Genomic DNA, 22,692 nt, shown 5'->3' with positions numbered 1-22,692 from the left:
GCCCATTGAGCTCATCTGGTGGGAATGTTACAGAAATGTAAAGTTCTTCTTACTACGGCAGCTATTTCATAAGATCTGTAATTACTTTACATTCTGAGTGGCCAATAAAGACAACTGCTCTGACACCAAGACCAACACAAGTATTTGCTTCCTCAGGATATAAATTTATTTGCATACCACAAGAAACTAACATTGGTGTGTCTCCATAGGGCCATAAAACTGTTGTGCATTTAACATTTTTCCTTGTGACTCACATTTGCTAATAAAAACAGAGGGCTCTGTCAGTTCTGTTTTTAGCAACAATGAGATTATTAACAAGATCACAATCAGAAGTGTTTTTCTGTACCCCAACATGCAAAGATGTATTTGGCATGTAGTAAATCGAAGGAAACTGAGACTGAAGATTTTGTACAAAGTGGAAATACACGGGGTGTCATTACGGGCATACATTTCTGTCAGCAGAAAGCAGTTGGTAACCGGCCAGGCATTGGGAAGCCTCGTCCCCGGAGCTAACTTTAGATGAGACACCCACTGGACTTCCTGCCTGAGCCTGCGTGCAACTGTTTGCTGGCTGCAAGAGGGTTTCCAGCTACTCTTGATTATAGACAGACCAAATGTCCTAAATTTTGAACAAAGGTGAAGACAGTACTCCCCTGAAAACCCACTTTTCAGCACCTCTCATCCTTTTTTGGATGCAGAAGACGGGAAATCCCCTCTTTCAGAATCCTCTGAAGCCTTCCCACTACAGAAATTGCACTTGAGGGGCAGCACTAACCCAGTGACTGCATGAGGCACCTAGGGATTTATGCCAGAAATTGCTGCCTGTCTCCCAGATCTGGAGTTCCAGCTTGAGAAACCAGGACATCGAGTTTTTCTAGAGGGCTTGTCAAGTCTCTCTCTTCAGAGAGCAATACCTTCAGGCCCATATGTGACTACTTTGTGCTAATGCAAATATATTACAGACGCCCCCTTTGACACTGGGCAAATAAACAAAAGTTGGATGCATGTAAACTTGTGAGCCTTGCACAGAAGCCCTATACTACAGTCAGGGGTAAAATCCAATTATCTAGGACAACATTCAGTTTCTCTAGTCATAAGACCTCTAATTCTTTTCTTGCATTTTCCTGCCCCATTTACACCTTGCTGAAGTACTACAGACAGCATCCTTCCTCAAAGAATTTGGACTTTGTGGAGATTAATGTCCTACTCATGCTGAATGGGGCAGGGATCCCGTGACAAAGTTAGCATGTGATCCTGTAATATGAGACAGCATCATAATAAGAACAATTGTTATTAGTCGACAGCTTATTCATTTTTGCCTTCTCCAAGATGAACTGCAAAATCAAATTCGCAAAATACTTTCAGCTGGAAAACATAATCTAAGTTTAGGAAACTGGCACAGAACTTCCTTCAAACCTTCAAACTATTCAATAGTTTTATGTTAGGCTTCCTATTCAGTTTCTATTTCTAGCTACACCTGAGTGAAGTAGCACACATCTATTTCATGGGCAGGCTTGGTGGAACCAAATTTTATTCAATCTTTCTGGCCACTGAAAGTGACCAGTGGCAGACAAGGAGGCTGTGACGTGGAAGGAGCAGTGTGGAAAAGATGCTTCTAAAACTGAGCAGAAATTACAACTGCTGGTAAACATGAGTAACCAAAAATAAAAATTGATTTTGACAGTTGATTTTTAGTAGAAATAAAAATATATTCTACCATGACTGCTTACAGGAGACTGCTCTAACCACAAGGTATACGACACTGTTTGTTCTGATGCTACCTCATTTCATATAAATGCATAAAAAATAAAATTCATCCAACCACAAAAAGAGTCTAAGGAGGATTTTTATAACATGCTAGTCAGCTAATGATGCACTGCATGCTCCAGAAAATGATTAAATACTTTTCCAGACACCAAAGCAGCATCAAAAAAGAAAAACTCTGTCACAATTCTCTGAGGCAGGGTCAGGTGGGTATTCAGATCCCAGAAGGAAACTCAATTTCTGGTAGATTTAGCATTTGTTTCCTACAGCAGAGGCAGGAACAAAACCACCACAACCCTTCACTATGACATGTACTTTTCCAGCTAAGGTCTGAAGCAGCACCCCTATGGCTCTGGTGCACCTTGGTGTACCTTGGGCTAAATCTATCCCTTCATTTACACTGCTTTCCAAACTCTATCACTATGGAAACCCTTTGTCTCTTTCTTCTGTGATTCTCTTTCCAATTTCAGCTTGATATGAAGCAAAAGAGCTTTCTTTTTGGTGGTCAGGATGAAAAATAAATGATCTAAACAGCTCCATTCATAGTATCCACATATAAGACAAGGCAGGCTTAATCCAAATGCCTGAATATGAATGTTTGATTTCCATCTCACAACTTTTTAGCTCATTTTTTCTTGTATGGTATGCTTTTTCTGGATGTATGAAGAAAACAGCATACTTCCTCATACACAAATAAATCAGCAGGACCTGCATCTCCACATACATAATACAGTTCTCCTCTGTGCAAACTGAAGGGGTAGCTAATATCATCATCAGCAGGCTGTCATTCCTTGAATAATATTTAGTAGACAGCAGTGAGAGAAATGCACAGGCCATCTCGGTTACTTGTAAATAGTCAGTTTACAGGTCAATGTTTTGGACAGGGCTGTCTGGGAACCAGCTCCAGCTCTCATTACTTGGTGGCACCATTGCAGCAGTTTCTTGAATGGATGCACAAGCCATCACCAGCTCAGGTGCTCAAAATTAACTGGCCCAGCAAGTAACTCTTGACACTGTTTAACCTCTTTCTTTAAGCTTTGTCCTCCCATAACATTGACCTACTTGTAGAGGTAGCCTGAATAGGCAATACACACATAAAGCAAATAATACTGACCTCTGTCATTAGAGGAATGAAGCACTGAGACATCTTTTTTGATATCTATGGGGCTTCTCCAATAGCTTTAGGATAAATATATGATTTTTATACCATTTTGAATCCAGGCTTTTAGCTCCCTGTGCAACCTCAAGCTGCACTTTAGGGGAAAAAAAAGAAATTGGATTAATCAGCATGCCATTTGGGCATCAGGATGGCAAAACATGTGCCACGGAACACCCAGTGTCAGGTTTGCTGGAGTCAACTAGCTAGTCCTTAGGGATAAATGAGATCTGAGACAGGAGATCTTCAGCTAGAGCCAGAAGCCTGTTAGCTGCAGAAAACATTAGGTGAGCTGGGGAGCTTTAAATTTGGCTAAGGGAATGGAGACCTCCAGGTCTTCCTTTTTTGCCACCTAAGTCTCTGACTGGAGCAAGGCATTTCTTTTCCTCCAAGCCTTCTTTGAAAAAAGAGTCCTGAACTCACTTGTTGGCCAACAAATACCTGGGTGTGTCTGAATTTATAAGGTATATGTGTTTATATGTAGGGTGTGTTCCTATATTTATAGATATAGGAACACACAGAGAAACCCTATACATGCATACACAAAATTTTATATATAGAAAGGAGGTGTATGTGTGTATATCAGTTTATAGTGAATATGTATTTGTAACTAAACTAGTGACCTGTCACTTTTAGTTGAGATCGGTGACTGTGTCAACCTGTGCTCTCGCACCTGAGCCAATGACTTCAGGTATCTTAAGGGAAGTAGAGATATAGCAACTCAGATTCAGTCACGCGGATGAACTGTGTGTGCTGCAAATACAACAGAATGATATTCTCTTAGAACAGCCCTACCTGTTGTATACAAGAAAAAATTATCGCTACTCATAGTTAAAACAAAGAAATACCCACCCATTCTGGAGTATGAAGGTTTTGCTGCTCTGGCACAGTTCCATAAGTGGGAATAATCACCTGGTTCAATTCCAAAACTAAAAATAAACAAACAAACAAAAAAGTCATTTTTTTTTTTTTAAATTAATGGTTTGTGGAGAAGCCAATTTATTGCACTTACAATCTCAGAATAATATTTGTCCCTCAGACTTCAGTAGTAACCAACAGGTAGCAAGAGAGCAAAACAGATTTTACCAGGATGACAAGTTAATGTTTGGTGACCCTGCCAACCAACCTAGTGATGCCATGCACCTCTTTGTTAGCATGTGTTATTTAGTGTTTCAGAAAATTATGTCTATAGACTAGCTGTAGTAAGTAGTATCACTCCATGAATAAGAGGACCAGAATTGGCTCCACCTGAACAAATAACCCTAGCTCATGTAGACTGTACTTAGGCAACATTAATTAAAAGTACCAGGGAATTTTTCAGAAGTCCAGCAATGAGTGTGACACAGGTAGTGATGCTTAAAAAAGTTACTACATAACAGGAATTCCATTATGTAACATAACGTCATATGGCTTCTTACCCATTTCCCTAGCAATACCTGTTAGGAAACAAAACAAAACAAAACAAAAAACTTCTGCAAACTAACCTGTTTTCCTGAAAATAAAGAACAAATTAAAAATGATCTTGTGAAGTATGCTACTTTGTGATACTATTGTCAATTATGCTGGAAAACCTGACTACATTATGCTGGGAAAACTGACTACCAGATGCAGCACTGGATGGATGCCATACAAATTCATCCTAATAAAGCTCCTGGAAATAAATTACTAGAAGGTCCACAATTTCTGAAACATTTTGGTTTTAGTTTCTTAACAATTTTGGGGTGGGGAGGTGTCTTAAGTAGAGGTCAGGTAACATCCTGAAGCTGAAGAGTGGCTGAGGGGAAGACTGCTTTTTACTGATGCTTGGAGGGTAAATGGGCCTCATGCTATTTTTAGATGCTTAAAATACAGCATCTGAAGTGTTTTAGCCAAGTCTGTCCTGCACTTAGGAGAAGGTCATGGATGTAAATGATACCCAGTGTTGTCTGGAAAGGATAGCCTCCAATTAAAAAAATACTCCAATACTTTAAAGCATAAATAAATAAAAAGTACTCAAAAATAATCAAATCTATTGTACACTTAGAAGGATAATTAAATGCACATTAGTTACAATGTTAGAACCAACAATACTCATATGCCTGAATTTTTTTTTTGGCTTAAAAACTTCATTGATATGTAGCCAAATACATAAAGAATACACAATACTGAAGATTTTTTTAAAAATATATTTTTTCACTGATGATGTTCACTTATACCAGCTGAAGATACTTCAAAACACTTAGAAATAGAGCACAACAAGATTGTGTTTGTTCAGCTCTACAAGTCAACAAAACTCCCTCATGGTTTCTAAGTGGCTAAATTCTCTGATTTAAGTACAATTTCTTACAATTTGGTAGGGACTTTGTTCCAGATGTTGAACTGTCAGTTTCCAGATCTCTACTGTGGTGATAGTGCATACTACAGGGAGGAGAAAAAAGGAGCTCCGTGATTTTTTCCATCAACATAGCTTCAGAAACATCTGAGTCATAACCTCAAGGGTGGCCCAGTTGAATAACCAAAGTCTGTGACCTCCCAAAAGCATTAGCATCTTTAGAAACATTTGCCAGCATTTAAAAAGAAAGCAGTAAAATGCAGACTAGAGCAGCACACAAACATCACCATAACGTGAGAACTAAGAAAGCTTGGGCACATCTCAGCTCTGAGATTGCTGTATCTGCACACCATTACATTTTAATGTGTTCAACTCAATCTAATGTGAGAAGGAAAATACATACCCCTGTCAGTGTAATGGGCATCACCCTACTTTCCTTTGGCATTCTTTATTCTCTATCTGGACACAAAGATAGACAAATATAAAGTGTTTCTGAAAACCCACAGAAGAGGGAATATTTCTGCTCGCACATCATGGGTAGGGTGAAGGAGAAATATAAGCATGTTGCTTTGAAATCTAAGCAACTGTTCTGAAACTCTGCATGTCATTACACAAGGCAAACAGATGTGGACAGCAGCATCTCCAGACATGAAGACTTATGTCAGCCACTGAACTACAGTGGCAAGAATCGTGCTCTGAAATAGCCTGTTCGTGAAGTCCCTGTGGTGTGCAAATGCACCCTCCTCAGTGCTGTCTAGAAATTCCTTCAGCCAGAACTGAAAAGTAGGCATTCACAGCAGGAAGGATAACTCCAGATCTCCCAAATCCTGATGTATCTGGAACTGGCCAGGAATATCCTCCAGAGACATTTATATGTGAGTACAATTTGCTTCTGCCTCAGTGTCTATGGCCAGCATTTCTTCCCCACAATATGGTAAATGTCAAGCATACTTTATCATTTTATTAATATTTATAATTTTAACACATTTTCACATAAAATACAGCCCAGTACAATCCCTGGGCCGTTGGTATAATGAAAGGACTCAAGCAAAAGGGATTTTCTGTTCTCAGATCTTCTAAGATATTAGCCAAGGACTTCTATCAACTTCAGTGCAGCACTCCTTTGCCTTTCAGGACTGCCTGCCAAGGGACTCTGCCAACCAGCCTCCTAAACAAGGCAAAGTCTGCCCTCTGGAATTCCAGGGTAGATGTTCTGCTAAACCCCCTCCTTACTTTTCCAAGAAACAAAACCTCTATTAATTCATGATCACTATGCCCAAGGCAGCCTCCAGTCTTCACATCACCCACAAGTCCTTCTCTACTTACAAGCAAAAATGTCTGTGTGGAGCCAAAAATAAAGTGCCTCAACACTACCTGAATGTGTGCTTAGGTCAGATGTGTTCTGACAGTGGTTTACTAGGACAGCTATGCCAATCTGGGCAGTTGTGGTTTTGGCTGGAAGAGGTGATTCCAGTCTCTCAAAGAGATAGAAATGGTACCTGCAAAAACTCAGGTACCTACCTCCAAAATCACTTCATTTATTTCTCTCACTTCCCTTCCAGCATTATAATAAGATCAGTTTGAAGAAGAGAGGACATGAAAGAAAAACTGCACCAGGAATGGTGCGGATGGACATTAGGAAACACTTACTAACAGTGAAAACAGTAGAACAGACTGCCTAAAGAGGCAGGTGGTGTCACGTGAGGTCTTCAACATCAGAGATTCTTCAGTACAGATTAATTAAATGTGCCGGAAAATTCCAAGCCAAGTCGAACCTGGCATGCACCTTAGGAGGATGGCCTGCATTAGCATTTGAGCTCCTTTCCAGACCTCTAAGTGTTCTCATAGTTGTGGCCAAAAAGATATTTTATATTAAAAAGTATTTCTGCTGATATATTTCATCTTCAGAAGCATTATCACTCCTGTTAATATTTGGGTCAGAGCTCATCAAGTGCAGACGCTTATAACATTCTACCACTTAGCCAGTATATCAAAGGAAGTATAAGGGAGTAAAGAAATCTACTAAGATTTGTGCTGGCATACTCTGATTTTAAGTGACTGATACATCATTTTCTACCTTCAAGCAATCATAGGAACATATGCTTTTGTCAGAACATTTTATCTAATTTATTTCAATTGTAATAATAGATTTTGAGTTTCAGCTCTGTGACAATAGTTGGTCTTTGTTCTTACAAAGGATGCTGATTGTTGTAAAAATTTGAAGTACTAAATCTGTGCATGCTACTTTTCAAGAACATCAATAGTACAAGGGGTAATGGTTTTAAAAGAAAGGAGGGCAGATTTAGGTTAGACAGTATGAAGAAGTTCTTTACTCTAAGGGTGGTGAGACACTGAAAAAGGTTGCCTAGGGAATCTGTGGATGCTCCATCCCTGGAGCTGTTCAAGGCCAGGCTGGATGGGGCTTCGAGCAACATGGTCTAGTGGAAGGTGTCCCTGCCCATGGCAGGGGGGTGAAATCAAATGATCTCTAAGGTCTTTTCCAATCCAAACCATTTTGTGATTCTATGATCTCAGTAGTATCTGAAACCCAATAGCAGCTGGAACTATAGTCAGGAGAATTGAAACTAAGCCCAGATTTTTTACTCCATCTTCTGAAAGATAAAAATGGGAGGGCATTGTACAGAGCAATTGGGGCCAGTAAGTAATTTTATGGAGTTACTGCATTTTGCAGATTCTTAAGTGTTGAAAACAAACAAACAAACAAAAAAAAAAACATAATAAAACTACATCCCTAGAAACTCCTTTCATTTAGGGCCTGCTTTATAACAATTCATGTGAAAATAAGGAACAAATTGAAGAGATAGCAGCCAAACATTGTGACCTCACATACAAGAGGATGTCTGATAAGGCACAACCTTTTCCCAGCTGCCCACAGACTGAACTGCAATCCAGGATACTGAATGGCACTGCCAACATTTCACACCTCACCTCAAATGTGCCCATACACAAGTACTAACAAGTCTGTGTTATTTTCATGTTTCTCCTTTACAGTATGTGTCCATTCCACACTTTGGGACAGGCCAAGGGAAATGAATCCTTCAGTTCAGTTTACCAGTGATTTGATTTATGAGCTTTATGGGCTTTGCTTTCTCACAGGTTGGCCAACATTTCTGACTGGATTGAATAAAAGCCCTAAAATTTCTTGAGAAGCAGAGTAAAAAGTCTAGTCTTTGCCTTAGTTAATTGATTTTGGCTATGAACTCTTCTGGAAGTTCAGTGATCTTCCCATTGAATAATTCAATTTCAAAGGCTTTCACAAATATTACTACTAGCAATTTCTACCTATTGCTATGGCAGAGGTGAGAGACAATCACTCACTGATAGGCATGGAAGCTACTCTCCCTGTTGAATAAATGTAAAGAAGAATTAAACCTTTTCTTGGAGTCTGAATAATGAAATAATAAGAGCCACTCAAGGTACAAGCAATGGGGATAAAAGTTTTTTGAGAGTGCAAATTAAGAGGCCTGAGAATAGGGAAAAAGCAATATTCAGAAGGGAAAAGAAAGACACTGTCCAAAAAAATTTTAATGACAAGAAAACCACAAAGATATTGAATAAGCTGATGTTTGAAAAGACTGCTGGGCTTGGCTCTATAAGCAAAGATATTGCCAAACATGCCTGAAGCTGCCAAACATTTTGTGCCAAATAAATTCTTGGCTATCATTGATTTCTTCTCTAATGGAAATAATCAAAGGTGAAAAGGGGCAGCAGCAGTCTCTAAGCTTGAAAATCACCTACATAGGCCAGTCTAATAGACAGGGAATTGTTCTGAGAGGCAAGAATGGTTTTACAACACCAAACTCATAGCACCTGTTGCTTCACCTCTCTCAACAAACCTGTGAGACATTGCAAAGGACAAGATCTTAGCCCTGGCACTGAATATGCTACCTCTTGAGTAATCATGCCTGCAAAGCCAGCAGGTGAAGTCTGGAGTCCTGCCAGAGCTACACCATACAGCTCCTTAAAAACTGGACAAATGCTAGTGGGGTCTCCTCACCTCAGCACTCTGCAGCTGTGTTAGCTGAAGACCAGTTTTGTGATACCATCACTCATAGGAACCTGAGAGGCAAGCAAGCAAGAAGCCCCACCTCACAGGTCCCACATCAGAAGCCACAGGAAAGCATGAAGGAAAATCCTGGATATGAACTGAGTCCTGCAGTGAATGAAAACTACCTTGAATCCCACTTTCTAATCAAGTCAATTTACTTTTATCTTTTTTCTCAAAAAAGAACAAACTCCTGCTGTCTTGAATAAAACTAATGTTTCAGAGAAAATCATCTTCTCACAAGGAAGTCTATTGATAGATCCAAGACAGAGTGGCATGTGAGGAAATGGCAGTCACTGTCTGTATCAAAACTGTGGAAATAATAATGAGGGGGGAGCATAATTAGCAGGTAAATGAGTCTAAAGAGCTGGAGTAGTCCCTGACTCCCAACTGGGAACTGAAGTGAAGCTACCATCCCAAAAGGGACTTGATGTAGATGTCAGCTTTCTTAAGAAGAACATCCAGCCCTCTGTCTCTTGGTCCAAATGTGGTAAAATCTTGGTATTGAAGTAGAAGATTCTGTCCTGACTTTTGAGGAGAGAAGGGGGAAGAAAAGGTACAGACAAATTTATACCATGTTGTTTTAAATGTTCTGGAAGATCAAAGAGGAGAACAGACACTAAAAAGGAGTTGCCTGGCTGAAGAAAAATTTTGCTTTTCTGATTTTTAACACTTACCCAGAAAATGAAGATATTCTAAACTTGAATATGAGCTCCCAGGCTATGAACAAAGAAATTTTTGATTATGTGGTATTGAAACTAGGTAAAAAACTGCTTCCCTCCTGATAATTTATATCAGATTTTATATCTTTTCCCATATAAATTAATCTAATAACTATTATTAAAAAAGCCTCTCGGAACTCATCCATTTGTTTTCAGGGCTGATCTTGGCATGAATTATTTTTGCAGTTGAAGTAAAACCATTGCAAAAGTGGAATTTTTCTGGAAACTGAAACTGTTGGACTGATATACTGTTTTTTGACAGCCAAAATCTCTTTTCCTAGTGCAGAGTACTTCTTTATTGTATTTTATTTTTTATGTTCAGTTCAATCTATAGGAGTTCTTTCAGATCTAAGAAACTGTAGGTGTTGAAAAAGAAGGAATATGCATTTTCCTTTTAAAATCTCATGAATCAAAGAAAGTGAGAGACCAAGAGGTCTAGAGTTCTAAAACAAAATTAATCAAGGCACCCAACTTCTCTGAACTACTTCCCTTGTTTAAAAACTGGTCCTAAACATAAACTATTCTTGATGATCTTGACTCGTATATACTAAACCACATATAAAATAGTTTAATTTAATCACTTGACAATTTAAAGGTCAACAATCAGAACTCTGTCTGTGTTGAAGTGACTGTTGCAGACTAGGTGTTCTCTGGGATAAAAGGTTTATACCACTCACACGTGAGAGCAGCCATCAGGATCATAGGTTATAAATGGTTTCACTTCATTTTGCCAAAAGACTATTGGTTTGCACTAAGTTGCATCCGTTATTTTAATTTCAGTTATTTCACTGGAATATTTTTTAGTTTTATTTCATACTTGTGGACGTTATTTGAAGAATATACGCTACTAAACTTCATTTTTCTAAAAAAATGTATATTTTTAAAGTAAAATTGAATTATTTTTATAACAAACTATACATTATAACCTGTTTTTTAGAGTCACACAGTTGCTGTTGGTGTGGAAGCCCTATGGTCACCTATGGATTTACAGTACATGAGAAAACTGATGACAATTAGTAATGCAAAATGACTTTTCAAGCTGTCAAAAAATTATGTTCCTTGTGCAGCCACACAGAGCAGCTCTGCAGGTATTGTCAAACTGAAACCTAAGCTATTCCACATAATAAGAAAAACATTGATTTTAATTTCTATGTACAAGTATGTCCAATACAAAGCTATACAGATGCTGTTGTACTACAAAGAAAGTGAAATGGCTGTCTTGGAAGATGATTCCTTCTTGTTTGAAAGCCTATTCTTTCCATTCAGTTATCTTTTCTTACAGCTGTCCAAACAAAGTTTTGGGAACATGTGGTATGATTTTCAAAAATAAATACCATTCCATAACTAACCTTAAACAGAAAGCATGTTCACTTGGTAATATAATAAAAAGAGCACTGCTAATCTAACACTCTGCTTCCTGAGGCAGCTAGCCCAGAGTCGAGGTAGCTCACTGAAAACCTATGTAATTAGTAGACACTTACGGAACAATAAGTTAGACTTTGTGGAAATTCTTTTGTTGATAGCAGTGCCTGAACATTTAAGAGGAATTGAGTTAGAAGATTTACGGGCTCGGTAACCAAATTTTCAATCAGTTCTTATGTATTCAGAGCTCAAATGGACAAAAAGATCACATTTCACTGAAAGTGGGACTCTTGCCCAAAACCTGTGGCAGAAATCCCACATTTCTGTGAGACCTGGATTAGCCCCAGTTTCACTTTAGAAAACAAACACTGGGATAATGTCTTTTTAGTTACAATTCTGTGAATCCAGAGTAATCCACTGAAATGCAAATTCTGGCTCCTGGTTGTCACTGCTGCGGAGCACACCAGAGCCCAACAGTCCACGTACATTTCTCTGTTGCAAGTACAATGAAGAACAGTTGACTGAAAATCAGTGCAGAAATGTTGCTAATTAGACTTAATTAAACTTTTTTTTTTTTTTTTTTTTATGAAGCTAAACAATTTCACTTTATCCACCATCATCTGAAATGGTTGTTGGTAAGAATTATTTTGGCTTTCATCTATCAATAGGCACTATATAGATAAAGAAATAATTTTTCGTTTTAGAATGTTTTTAGAATTACAGCTAACTATAATTTTAAATGAGATTTGATATACTTTTTCTCCATGGCTGTAGATGTCAAATAGCAAGCTAGCTTTGTCAGAATATAAAGTAATGGAATAAACTGCCTAAGCCAGAATGCTTCAGAGTGATAATCTTTCCATGCATTATGTTCAGGTTGGAATATGGGCTTGAATTCAACTCTTTCTTCCACTTGCTTACCACCTTCCACCTTTTAATCATCTGTTAAATGACTTAACTATACTAAAATTATGCAACATTTTCTATTTTTTTCCAGTTAGGAGCTTTTTGTTTTAATTGTATAGGGAGTCAGGTAGGAAACTGCAGTAATGTTGGCTGTTAAATGAACCTATTTTATGCTGGATCCAACTATGTCACATTGTCATATACTGGAACACCCAAATGCACATATATTATTTCCTTCATTTTTAACAATAGTGCAAATATTATTATTTGTGCTGCCCAAACTGTAAATTCTTCCAGTCTCTAGGGTTAAGAAAAATAACTACCTCAATCCCATTAAGTACATAACACATAAAGGATCACCTGGGTCACTGAGTGAAGCGGCACCACCTTACAGACAACTCTAATTTTTAGTTGTCTTCATAAATTCTGAGATAAATTATTCTCTACTTGGAATAATCTGTTTAAGGCTAAAAAAGTGATCAAGTTTTTTTTTTTTTTTTTTTTTTTTTTTTTTTTTTTCCTCTTGCAGTGAATGAAGTCCGGGTAGCAGAGAATGAGATCCACTAATTCTAAAAATGCAAAGGGCATATGGATAGATTTGCAGAAGGTGTTGGGCATGTAAAGTTACAGATAAATTCCTTCTGAGGTATTTACTCTAGAGTGTCCAAGCACACTGACAGTTTTATGCCTAATTATATCAAACAAATACAAGACACAGCATGTGGCCCTCAGTGACCAGAATCAATACATCAATTTCATTAACTACAGTTAATATTTCCCTTGCTTAATTAATTTAAATGCAAAATATTTCATGAAAGTACTTTCTTCTTATGTACACAGCATATCTAATATAACTAATAAACATGTTTAAATGTTGTTTTACTCTATGGTTTATTAACTCTACTTACCAACAAAATGTATCTTAATACAAATTCTGAGTAAACAGTAATTTTTACTAGATAAGAAATAAATAATTTAACAGCAAATTAAAAACCAAAATGTGCATTGAGCTATATACCTGCAGAAAGGAGCATGCGTCTTTGGAATTAGATAAAGGACATAGGGACCTCAAACAGGATTTGGGAGTAACCAAAACAGCCAGGTCCAGAACTACGAAGCACAGCTGCAGGCTAACAGGAGACTTCCTACGTGACTGTAATGCACTGCAGGCATTTCCCCACTGGGTCACCAGGGACCAGGGACCGGGCAGGGTGTAGCCCCGGTTGTGCCCTCTCAGTTCACAGCATTGTTATTAAGCAGAATGCAATGGTTTTTACTGTCTGAGCTACTCTACCAATCCACAAAACAAAACAAAACCCACCAAACCTCTTTCTCTTAGGAAGATTTTAAAATATAAATTGAAAACATGATTAAAAACTGTACACAGGTAACTTTCTTATTACAACCTAAAATTCTAAACTGAAGTAAATTAAGTGACTCAGTTTAATCATTCTGTTTTGGCTAATACTACATGACATGGCAGAATCTGGTTTTCACAGTTTGAAAAAAAATAAAATAGAAATTTAAAGCTTAACGTCAAGCTTAGTGTCAAGTTGGAAGATTAACGGCTCCAAACTCAAACTTACAAACACTAAAGGTGTTCAAGACTGGTTCAGAACTGTCATCAGCAATGTCTATATTAAAGAAGACATAGGAAGGAACTGGATCCTGGTCTTCCCAGTTCAGACACGTTTCTTACTATGTAAAAAGTAAAAGGTGCACCGTACCACTTGATCTATGACAGGATTTAGATTTTAAAATTTAAATTTTAAAGCACAGGAAATATATATATATATATATTGTTATAAAACCCAAGTTGCTATTCTTTCTTCTTCAGGACCATATACAAGATGGGGTTGCAGTGAGGGTGTGTCCAGGTTTGGCCAAGGATGAGGCCAAAATGTTTTTGCAAAAGTTGGATGGGACATAGAGACTGTACGAAGACGGAAAGGCAGAAGAATTATCAGACTGTCAAAGAGCGCAGCCTTGGAGAAATGGCCTATGTCCCAGCTTCAGCATCTGGTATACATGATGCTGAGCAAGCTGCTTGAGCAATGTTTTGCCTCACTTTCCCCAGCAGAATTTTTGAGCTAACTGGCCAGGGTGCTACAACTGGGAAGTTCAGCACTGTTGCAGCAAAGCTAAGCATTTGTCATTAAATCAGTTGTAGAAGTATGGAGCAAGAATACTTGGAATACCAAGACTGGGAAATGCAATTTCATAAAAAACACCACAAACCACTTGTGATTCATCAGCATTTTGGCAACTTTGAAAGTTTGTCATAGAAGTGCTTGAAAATTAATTATTTTCATGTGGACCTGCATGGATGTGTCACAGGAAAGCTGCGGCTTCATTCAAATGTGGGTCTCAATCCGGTGCCCCATTGCAGATCCCATTCAGAAATGCTTTACATTCCTCACTTCTTATCACTTAAGTACCCTGCATTCCTATCACTAATCTGAATTGCTGAAACACCAGCCCTCCCTAAATGGGAAGTTAGGCAACCTGACACTCATGTCTCTTTTGGATACAGTGCTCAGATACACTAAAAGCATCCTAGAAACAGAGGAAGAGATGAATAAAAATACACTTGCTGTGCAAGGCTAGGATAATTTGAGTTAAACAAGGCTTGGAGCCATGCTCTTAATGAGAAAGATAAAAAGAAATCTTCACTGACTACCAGTTTACTGCATGAGGCAGGGGACTTAAGAAGAATAAAAGAACAGCAAGATTGTGTAATTAAAAAGTGTAACATGCATGCAAACAAATGGCAGGAAAATTGAAGTTGCCTCGGCAACGTTAATTCTGACATTGCCCAACTTGCAAGTGCTTGACTTTGCAACCTTAATGTTAATATTTTTTAGACATAATATATAATTAACCACAGCCAATTAGGGATGCTATGGCTCCTGTTGGTAACCCATAATATTTACATTTAAATATGGAGAAAGATTACTGCTGGCTATACTGTATTATTTAATTATACAGTCAGTTTAGAAAAGAAATTATATCTGAAGCATTTGAGAGATTCCCTTGAGCAGGAGTGATGGAACAATTATTACTGCAATTTGGTATGAGGAAAATGCTGTAAGTCTAGAATTTCACCTAATCAGACAATTTGATTAGTAGTCCTTGTGTAGGAGCACTCTGCACTGCTGATGAGTAATTTCAAAAGTGTACTGTAAGAAAAGTAATCATAATAACTATGGACACTTTTCCTTATCAACTAGTGTATCAAATTTATTAAGTTTTAAAAATCAGTTCAGAATAATGTAATTAGTGTAAATTCAGTATCATGATGGAAAAACAAAACAGTATATTTTAGCTTATGGCAATCACTATCAATACAAAGCTCTGGCTTCTGCTGACAGTTTTGTACAAAATCAGTGTTTTTTAAGAAACACAATGTATGTGAAGACAAAAAAAAAAAGGGGGGGGGGGGTTGGGGGGGAGGCTGGCAGCACAAAAGAACACCAGACTGTACTTATGGATCATCTTAAAAGTCTACTTATTTAGCTCAGTCTCCAGTCCCCAGTAGTGATACTCCGGGTCAAAACAGCCAATCCATGTCCCAAAGTGTAAGATGAGGGCATGGACATAGCCAAACTCCCACAGTACATGATCAGAGAGAAGCAATACATTTTTGTTTTAAATGATCTTTTGGCTTTTTAATTCACATATTTCTCTCTATGCCCGTTGAACCTGCAACAACTTCTTACACTTCTTGGCAGTGTGAAGAGTGAGGAGCCATAAGTTTTTATTTCCCTCCGCTCTGTGAGGTGGCACAGAAGAAATCTCAGATGTATTACCTGTTGCTACACAATCTGAGGCAGACACCATAGATACATGAGGAAAAGGACCAACAGTGCTTCCTAGGGGATATCAAGCACTTTTTGAGTGAGTACTTGATGTTAAATGATGTTAATAATATATTTGGTATCTACTTATCATGTTACCTTAAGATTTGTGCTCATTTATAAGCAACACATATGGTAGGATATTTCCCTGGGTAGTGTCGGACTCCATATTTTAGCATGGGCACCTAAAATCATTGTAAATGTTTCAGAGCTAATGGTGGAGGCAGCTTTAGGCCCACCAAAGTAAGCACATGATAATGTGGTGTAAAATGCTCCTTGTAGTCTTTCTTTAATACTTGTTGCACCTTCCCAGAATAATGGTCATCACAGAGCGATTAAATTCAATCTTAGAACTCATCAGGAAAGAAGGCAACTGCATTTAAAATTGCAAGCCTCCTTTTGATTGGCAAGTAGGATAAAAACATGGAAAATATGTATTTTGATAGCTTATCTCAGGAGGAAGCAAAAAGAAGTCAGGGCTAAACACTAAATATGTTGATGAAAAATTAGTGGTTTTGAATCTTGGATACTATTCAGTTATAACAAAACCAAGCAGCAAGAATAAAAAGAAGTAAAAAGCCAAACAGATTTTTTTTTTCCTACTATTTCATCTACGTCACAGTGTAATCCCACAAAATCTTACAAAATGAAAAAGAAAGGGAGGGGGGGATGACAGAGGAGGAACGCTTTGGAATGCATGGAAAGACAATTTAGTTTGGTGTCTAAAGAATCCTGCTAAACTGTTTTATTATGGTATGAACATATCAGATGGCAGTAACCTAGGAAAAACCATAGGGCTTGCTCTTTTTGTATAGCATTACAGAGTTTTATGAAATTACAACCAGTACTGAGAGATTCAGCCATACCACTCTTAGCAAACTCATTTCTACTGAGACTTTAATTATTTAGATTCCAGGAAAGAGGATGAAAGAAAAAAAATCATTTTTCAGGTGAGGGAAATAAAGTAGCCTCTACTGTTACCTTTCATTTAAGCTTAGTTAAGACTGCTTACACACCTTATTGTAACAGTAGGCCAAAAGTGAGCATGCTGGGCTGTTAAGAGGCTAGTCATAAACCTTTGATAGTGACCGTGCTAAATTTTGTTTTATTTTTAAGAAGAGATCACAGTGACTTTACTGCATGGTCTACTTTTTTGTGTGGAAGGGGAATAAAAATGACCTTTTGAAATGTATATCCAGTTCATAGGCTGTAAGGGAAGAAGGTAGCAGGGAGGCCATCCAGTCTGATCCCTGTAACACAAACCAGAGCAGTTCACCTCCTGTCTCTTATGTCAACTCCAACTTCTGGCTGAAGAAGAATAAAATTCTCAATTCCAAAGATTTTTAGTGAATTGCAGACTGGTAGAAAGATATCAAGAAGGAGATCTCTAGAAACTGACAGCAAATTAGGATCCAGTAAATTAACCCTAAAAATCTACTTACACTTTATCCTAGGTACGTAACTCACAAAAAAAACTAGAACAAAATCATGGGATGACTCCTCTCTCTCTCTTTGCTGCAGGTTGGCACTTTGCTTGTGCAGGCTGGACACTGAGAGCACCTCATGTCACTTCTGACCTATAACTGAGGGACATTTCTCTTTCGTGTTCATATGGAGGCAAACTCGGCACTCCAAAGACCAAGAGAATCACTGACGCTAAGGTGCCAGAACAGAAAGGTGAGAAGAACAGTGAAGGAGACAAAAAGGAACTGAAGGACTCCTGAAAGGAAAGAGGATTTCTCTGGAGTTTATTTCTGCATGCAAGATGTTTCTCGGGAAAATCCTGATGAGTAGAAGGGTCACTGGGTTTGTTCCATGAACCGTACCCAGTGACAGACATTGAAACGCCTTCAGTCTTGTCTTAGAATACAGGGTAAACGTCTATCCCCAAAACTTTTAATTAAATTTCCCTCCATTCAGTCGAAAGAAACAAAAAGAAAGAACAGGATACACCAACCACAACTGTAATATGGAGTACTGTTGTTTAGACAGATATTTATACTTCCATCATGAATAGCTTTGGAAAAACTGGAAGAAAAAAAAAAAATAACACAACAAAACCGAAAACCCACTGAAATAAAAACCAACACTCTGAATAGTAATACACAGTCTCTGGGGGCTGAGACTGCAGCATTTACACACTTAAATAACTTATGTTATAAATTATGGATGTTGACAGTTCCACTTAACTCAAAAGTGGTGTTCTCATGTTTGTGTAACAGGCTTGTCATATGTCCCTACACAGGCTGGTGCACAGGGATGAACAGCAGACTGCTGCTCCAGAAGTTTATGCTGCTGCATGGGCAAACTGCAGGGAAACCTGTAAAAATCAGGATTCCTACCATGGGCTGAGTAAGTGAAATTTTGGAAATTTTTGGAAAACAGCTACCACTAGCACTACACTACTCGGGTCCAAACATCATCACATGGCACTGGTTATGTGTGTTTTCTTTGCCCAAGACATTTCAGATGAGCAGGTAGTGAAATCTAATTTAACTCAGCTCTGTTAAACCAAAATATCGGTTTATGTACCAGGTATCTGTACAGGCTTAAACAGGTATATTTAAAATATTAAAATATTAAAATATACACATTGTAAGAGGTACAAAGGATAAAAAGCAAGAAGTGGTGTAAGCTGTTGTAAGCAGGTAAGACTTCCCTGTCTAGACCATGTGTGCCCAGGACCTGGCCTAACAAACATGTATTTCTGAACACTGATTTGCTGAAGCATTGTGACTAGTGGGGACAGTATAACTAACCCTCTGTTCAACAGTATGATAAGTTGTTTTTTCACCTGCTCCAGAGCTGAAGTACATTATTCCATAACTGCACCTGCATTTCTGTCAGTCTCAGACTGCCTTCTACAGCCTGAAGGCCTTTTCTTCATTTCTTAAAATAATGTGTTTTTTTTTTTTTTTTTTTTTTTTTTTTTTTTTAATTCCAGAGCAACCAAACCAAACCAGCTGTCCTTAGGCAGGAAGCATATAAAAACAAATAAGCCACTTTTGCTTTTGCCATGCAACAGACTTGCCAAGATCAACCCCAAAAATACTGTCAAATGACTGTCCAACTACATGGAAAACTAGTGTACCTTGCCTTCAGTGTGTTTTACAGGAGGGTGGCCCATGCACAGGAGTTGTCCCAAGCTACAAACACAGCTTTTTTAGCAGCAGAAAAGATCCCATGATGTTTGTCACCAATGCCAAGCCTCCGGGCAGCTGTGGGACTTTCTCATTGGGAAGTGAAATGATTAATCAAATTGTAATTGCAAATGGCTGTTTGGTTAGACTTAAGTGCCTGTGGATCAATGAATTGCCTAACATGGCATTTGAAGTTTGAAGTGTATTTATAAAATCACATCCCTTGCTCTCAAATTTACATGTCTCAGAAGAGACATATTTGAATTTCTGTAATGAGTTTCTCAGTGTTTGCTTTGAAGTATTTCTTAAGCTCAGCTATTATACACTGTATATACAGGAGGGTCCCAAAAACATACTTTTATTTAATTTGACTATGGAAATATTATGTTTAAAGGCTGGACCTATGAGAATTTTTGAGCATTGCATGTGCAGGTGCACAGGTTTATGTCTGTAAGCACTCCCGGTGTTGGACACGGAGTTTAGAAAGACTCTGCATACTTTGGTTTTCCTAATCAGAAAATATTTTGTAGATTTGCCAGTTGAGGGACTCCTCAGATTTTTTTTTTTTTTTCTAACCAACTGCATCATGCTTAATAACCAACTTCCACTTAAAACCTTCTGTGAAGGAGAGGTCTAAAAGGGAGTTTTGCTTTTGTTTCAAACATCAATAACCTTACAAAAATATCTGGAGCTCCATTTGGCTGAACAGTGTTGCCGTTGAAGCTTTCTCTCTCGTCATTTTATTAGCAGTAATGAATATATTAAAAACAAACAAACAAACAAACAAAACCAAAAAAAAACAACAACCAAAATGTAAAATTAAGCATTGACTCATTTATTCTTCAGGTCATATTGATTTCTTCACTTTTTTTTTTTTTTTTTTTAATTCATCAGTTGTTTAAGTCTTACCAAATATTATAGGAGTTTTTGCTGGGCTCTTTGTGTTAGGCACAGCCAGCAGTTTATAGATTAAGCTGTCCTTTTGTGCAAATTCCTACTTGTCTTTTATAGGCAGTAGAATAATTAAATGAATTTAATTATTTTCCCTAGAATGGGTCAGTAGGTACTGAAATGATGAAAGATTTAATAAAGATATTTCCTTCATTAGGGACTAGTTCAGCATTCCCTGCTAAGAACAGCGCTTACAAAAATAATGCTATTCCCACTATAGTCAATGGGACAGCTCACAAGGGTAAAGTGTGCATTGTTTGACCTGATCCTTGCTCATTAATGTCTATAAAAACTCCATTAGACAACATAAGAAAAATAACATATAGAGAGATCAAATAATTTTAATAATATTACATGCGAACTAATAAAACTCTCTGGCAACACTAGAGCCCTCTGGATCATCAACTCCGTCTTGTTTTCTTAAATATTTTACCTCTAACTGCAGTGCTAAACTTACAGCAGTGGATTATAATTTTTTTTTTTTTTTTTAATAATTAATGGTATAAACATAGGATTTTATCTGCTGGATAAATTACCTACAGACACATTGTGATTTTTACTGTATATTAAAAATATGCTTGAAAATGCCACAGATGAATTATTTCAATTCACTACACACAAAGGTATATTACCTTAGCCCCATGCTGTAGTTTATTTTCCTGATGAACTGACTTGGATGGATCTTTATGCTATTGCTCATGAGTTCCTTACCAGATACGTAGGTGAACAGTTGCATTGGTGGGTTTTACTCTTAGGAATACCCAGTTCTTCTTCTTTCCCTTTTAATTTTTTTTTCTTCAATCTATACCTCGGTCTCAGTGGATGTTTTGCCTTTATTTCCATCTCCTTACTCAGAACTACCTCCTTCCATCTCTTCAACACTCCTTATTTTACCACACTCTTCAGCCAAGATGCTGGTCTGTGCTCCAGGATTCTTTCCATTGATCTAAATTCAGGTATTTGGTGTTTATCTGAGGCTCCCTCTATTGACAGCAACCCACCCCAGCTTCTGTGTAGTCAGGACATGGCTCTTCTATTCCTCCACTGTGCCAGACCACAGAAGTGTGTCCTTGGACTCCTAGAATCAGTTCCTAGCATCCTTAGCAGGGTTGCTTCACTGATGACATTTTATAACTGTCTCTTGTATCTTCCACTCTGATTTATAATTCATATGAAATGTTCAGAGTTAAACATCCTGCCCACAGAGGAAGGAAAGAACCCTCAGTGTTGCACCCACTGAAGTCATTAATCTCATCCACTTCCCCTGATCAAAATTCATACTATCCAGCCCCACCACAACATAGGAGACTGAGTGAGTAATAATACAAGTGCTTCTTATTCCCCCTCTTTCTATTTCTCCTATTCCCCACCCAGAGAAGACTGATCAGCCTGCAGTTTCCCAAGTAGTAGCACCTGAGGTCATGGGTCATGTCTCTGCTGCAGCAGTGGGACAAAACCCAAGGTCTCCCCATAGACACTGAATGTCTTTTGCCTTCACAAAAGATCCACCCAAGCTACAAGCCCACAGGATGGGAACACTCTGAACACTTCAGGTATCAGACATTAAACCAGCTGCAGCAGCTGCCCCCAACCAACACTTGAACAGAAAAGGGGTGGTGGCTGCTTTCTGCAGAAGTGCACTGGCACAGTGCTTGTTACTGATGGCTTTACTATACGCAGACTCCTATGCAAATATTTAATGTCCCATGATAAATCACATCTAAAAAATGCCAAAGAACCTGACTAACTAGATTAATGGGGTCAGTGGAAATACATCAAGAACAGCAACAACAACAACAAAAAAGTAAGGGAAGCTATAAAAGAAAAGAAAAAATAGGTAGCTGTTACTACAAAACTTTGATTTTCAGACATGTCTAAAGAATATTAATGATTAGTGGTTTAGCTGGAAGTTATTTAATGTAAACACCAAAGTGAACAGTTCAGTCTTATTTAGTCTTTACATGATACTTTGAAACTAAGCTGCAGTTTCTACCACATGAGGCATAAAATCAATTAAAGAAGAATGTTTATGCTTCAGCAGACTTGTAACTGCACTGCTTAAAGTTCAGTCAGTTTGTGTTTTAAAATATTTTTGTTAATTTTCCAGTCTGAATCTGGTATTAATTAAAGATGTTTAAATGTGGTCTCCTTCCAAAACCATTTGATCTTCTTGGTTCTTCCTGCTAACAGCGTCCATGCTGGTCTGAATCTTACCCTTTTACAAACATAACATACATATTTTATTAATATGGCTATTTTCATTGACAAAAATAACAAGGCTCTGCCTATTTTGTATGCAGTAATATTACGACCTTCATCAGATAAATTACTGCACAAGAAATGAGCCTTCTGTATTGATAAGGTTTGGAACCGAAAGGCTTGTGAAGAGGAAGCTGCTCTGACATGTATGCAGGCTATCAATGGGAAAAAGGGATCATTCTCCCATTCGATTCTATC

The 22,692-nt window shown here is 37.9% G+C and overlaps 1 protein-coding gene across 3 annotated transcripts in view; it reads right to left on the bottom strand.

Annotated features, from left to right (window-relative positions):
* The window catches only part of ANO6 (anoctamin 6), a 77,074-nt gene that overhangs the window by 47,827 nt on the left and 6,555 nt on the right, over positions 1-22,692 (bottom strand). For all 3 annotated transcript variants that reach the window (XM_035331366.1, XM_035331356.1, XM_035331346.1), the window contains exon 2: positions 3,773-3,849. In XM_035331366.1, coding sequence (XP_035187257.1) covers positions 3,773-3,849 — 77 coding nt within the window. The remainder of the gene's footprint in view (positions 1-3,772; positions 3,850-22,692) is intronic.

Source organism: Oxyura jamaicensis, chromosome 1, assembly GCF_011077185.1.
Source record: "Oxyura jamaicensis isolate SHBP4307 breed ruddy duck chromosome 1, BPBGC_Ojam_1.0, whole genome shotgun sequence".
NCBI classification, from domain to species: domain Eukaryota; kingdom Metazoa; phylum Chordata; class Aves; order Anseriformes; family Anatidae; genus Oxyura; species Oxyura jamaicensis.
This window is presented reverse-complemented; position numbering and strand designations above follow the sequence as displayed.